General features: G+C 38.1%; 1 protein-coding gene across 1 annotated transcript; it reads left to right on the top strand.

Moving 5' to 3' along the window:
- Nucleotides 1-594: 594 nt before the first annotated feature.
- Nucleotides 595-1,845, top strand: LOC120121921 (2-hydroxy-6-oxononadienedioate/2-hydroxy-6-oxononatrienedioate hydrolase-like). The gene is made up of 4 exons (XM_039141195.1): nucleotides 595-1,286; nucleotides 1,360-1,452; nucleotides 1,545-1,612; nucleotides 1,686-1,845. Exons 1-4 carry the CDS (start codon nucleotides 645-647, stop codon nucleotides 1,843-1,845), a joined length of 963 nt encoding a protein of 320 aa, XP_038997126.1. The 5' UTR covers nucleotides 595-644.
- Nucleotides 1,846-2,184: the final 339 nt, after the last annotated feature.

Below are 2,184 nucleotides of genomic sequence, written 5' to 3' on the forward strand. Positions count from 1 at the left end.
TTAGTTAATATCTTGATTGAAATATTTAAATAGTAATATGATTGAAAAAAATCAAAATATCAATGGTTAAAATAAAATGAGACAATAATTGAGTGATCACCCATGAAATTTATCAAAAAATAACATGTAGACCGTTGATACAAAGAGAAAAATGATGTGAAAAATAAAAAAAAAAGTCAATTTCTACAATATAGTTTGATGTTCAATAATTTGTTTAGGAAGAAAGTGAATTCCAATTCTAATCAAGCGGTGCGGAGGAGACGTATCTCAAATTCCAACAACTGGAGAGTGAAGAGAAAATGGCGTAAGTTTTGGATCTTGTTGGAGAAAATATATGACAGCAACGGCATGAACAAAACAATATGATCCTCTTAATTCAGGGCAATTTTTCCCACCAATTCTTAAGTTTTGCAAATAGCTAATCGTTTTGAAGGACGCTATTGCACGTCACGATTTTCACGCTTAATTTATCAGCTCTATTGAATTCGCCCTCAAAAAAAAAAAAAAAAACGCGATGTTCAAATTATATTCTTCTTTTCTCTTGGTTTTCAAATTTTGTTTTTGAATTTGTTACCGTCATCATCTGGATTCAATATGGAGCAAACTTGAACGAGTCTGGGTTGATTTCCAATCACATCAATACAATGCATCTTTCCAAGTGGTCGAAATACTTCAGCTTCACGTCGTCTCGCGATTGGTTCTACCGCCTCATGTTCGGCAACGCCGGCCTCCGTTCAGTCAAGACCGATCTCGGCGAAGGCACCGTCATGCACTGTTGGGTACCCAAAACCCACCACGCCTCAAGGCCCAACATCCTTCTGGTTCACGGATTCGGTGCCAACGCGATGTGGCAATACGGCGACCATCTCCGCCATTTCACATCTCGATTCAACGTCTACGTGCCGGACCTTATCTTCTTCGGGGAATCGTACACGACCAGGAGGGAGCGCACGGAGTCGTTCCAGGCTCAATCGGTGATGAAAATGATGGAGGCGCATGGGGTACGCAGAATGAGCTTGATCGGGATAAGTTACGGTGGGTTCGTGGGGTACAGCATGGCGGCCCAGTTCCCGGATAATATGGAGAAGTTGGTGCTGTGCTGCGCCGGGGTTTGCTTGGAAGAGAAGGATTTGGAAGACGGGTTCTTTAATGTAAAGGATTTGGACGAGGCTTTGAGTATATTGTTGCCGCAGACGCCTGAGAAATTGAGGGAATTGATCAAGTTTTCATTCGTCAGACCCATAGACAAGTGGGTGCCAAGCCTTTTCCTGTCGGATTTCATTGATGTAAGCTTCACTTTCCCATTCTGTTTCTCTCTCTATATATCTCAAGTTGAGTATACATATATGTTTGGGGCAGGTAATGTGTACTGAACATCTAGAAAAGAAAAGAGAGCTGCTGGTGACAATACTAAAAGATAGAAAAGTGAGCAACATTCCTAAGATCACACAGGTTTAAGCTCTTCTTCTTCAACATCTGGTGGGTTTAGTTTATTAGTATGATATATATTGTTAAATTGATGAGTTTTGTTTTTATTCTACAAGAGCGTATTAATAATCTGGGGTGAAGAAGATAAGATATTCCCATTGGAGCTTGGCCACAGATTGAAAAGGTAATTATTAATGGAGTTTGGAAATGTTAATTATTGATTGTGAAGTAAGAATGTGGTGGTGGTGGTGGTGTAGGCATGTGGGGGATAATGCAAAGATTGTAGTGATAAAGAACGCAGGGCATGCGGTTAACATTGAGAAGCCGAAGGACTTCATCAAGCACTTGAAAGCTTTCATCTTTGATTCACCTAACCATCCTTCCCTTCTGCCCCTTTTTGATTCTTTCTGGTCTTAACATCTCTTCTCATACATTACATATTATTCTTAGGGTAAACTATATGTATAGTACTCAATTTTCAGTTTTATTTAGTTTTTGTCACCCAATTATTTTTTATTTTAAAATCATACCCAATGTTTCGTTTTGGTTTCATTTTGGTCACTTGTCCTTAAAAAAATTAACAGTGATGTTAATGTGTCATCATAAGCTAATGTCACTTCGTCATTGATTTTTTTTAAATGTCACATTAGTAGTATTGCGATTTTTTAAATGGCAGATGACAAAAATGAAATCAAAATATAACCTTAGCTATGTTTTTGAAATAAAAAATAGTTAGGTGATCAAAACGGAACAAAA

Source organism: Hibiscus syriacus, unplaced genomic scaffold (assembly GCF_006381635.1).
Source record: "Hibiscus syriacus cultivar Baekdansim isolate YM2019G1 unplaced genomic scaffold, ASM638163v2 tig00110383_pilon, whole genome shotgun sequence".
In the NCBI taxonomy this organism is placed as follows: Eukaryota; Viridiplantae; Streptophyta; class Magnoliopsida; order Malvales; family Malvaceae; genus Hibiscus; species Hibiscus syriacus.

Bases quoted from the DNA above. Each gene is read 5' to 3' on its own strand.
- LOC120121921 (XM_039141195.1), top strand. From the start codon at position 645: ATGCATCTTTCCAAGTGGTCGAAATACTTCAGCTTCACGTCGTCTCGC. The intron at 1,287-1,359 runs GTAAGCTTCACT...TGTTTGGGGCAG, and splicing joins TCCTGTCGGATTTCATTGAT to GTAATGTGTACTGAACATCT. The intron at 1,613-1,685 runs GTAATTATTAAT...GTGGTGGTGTAG, and splicing joins CTTGGCCACAGATTGAAAAG to GCATGTGGGGGATAATGCAA.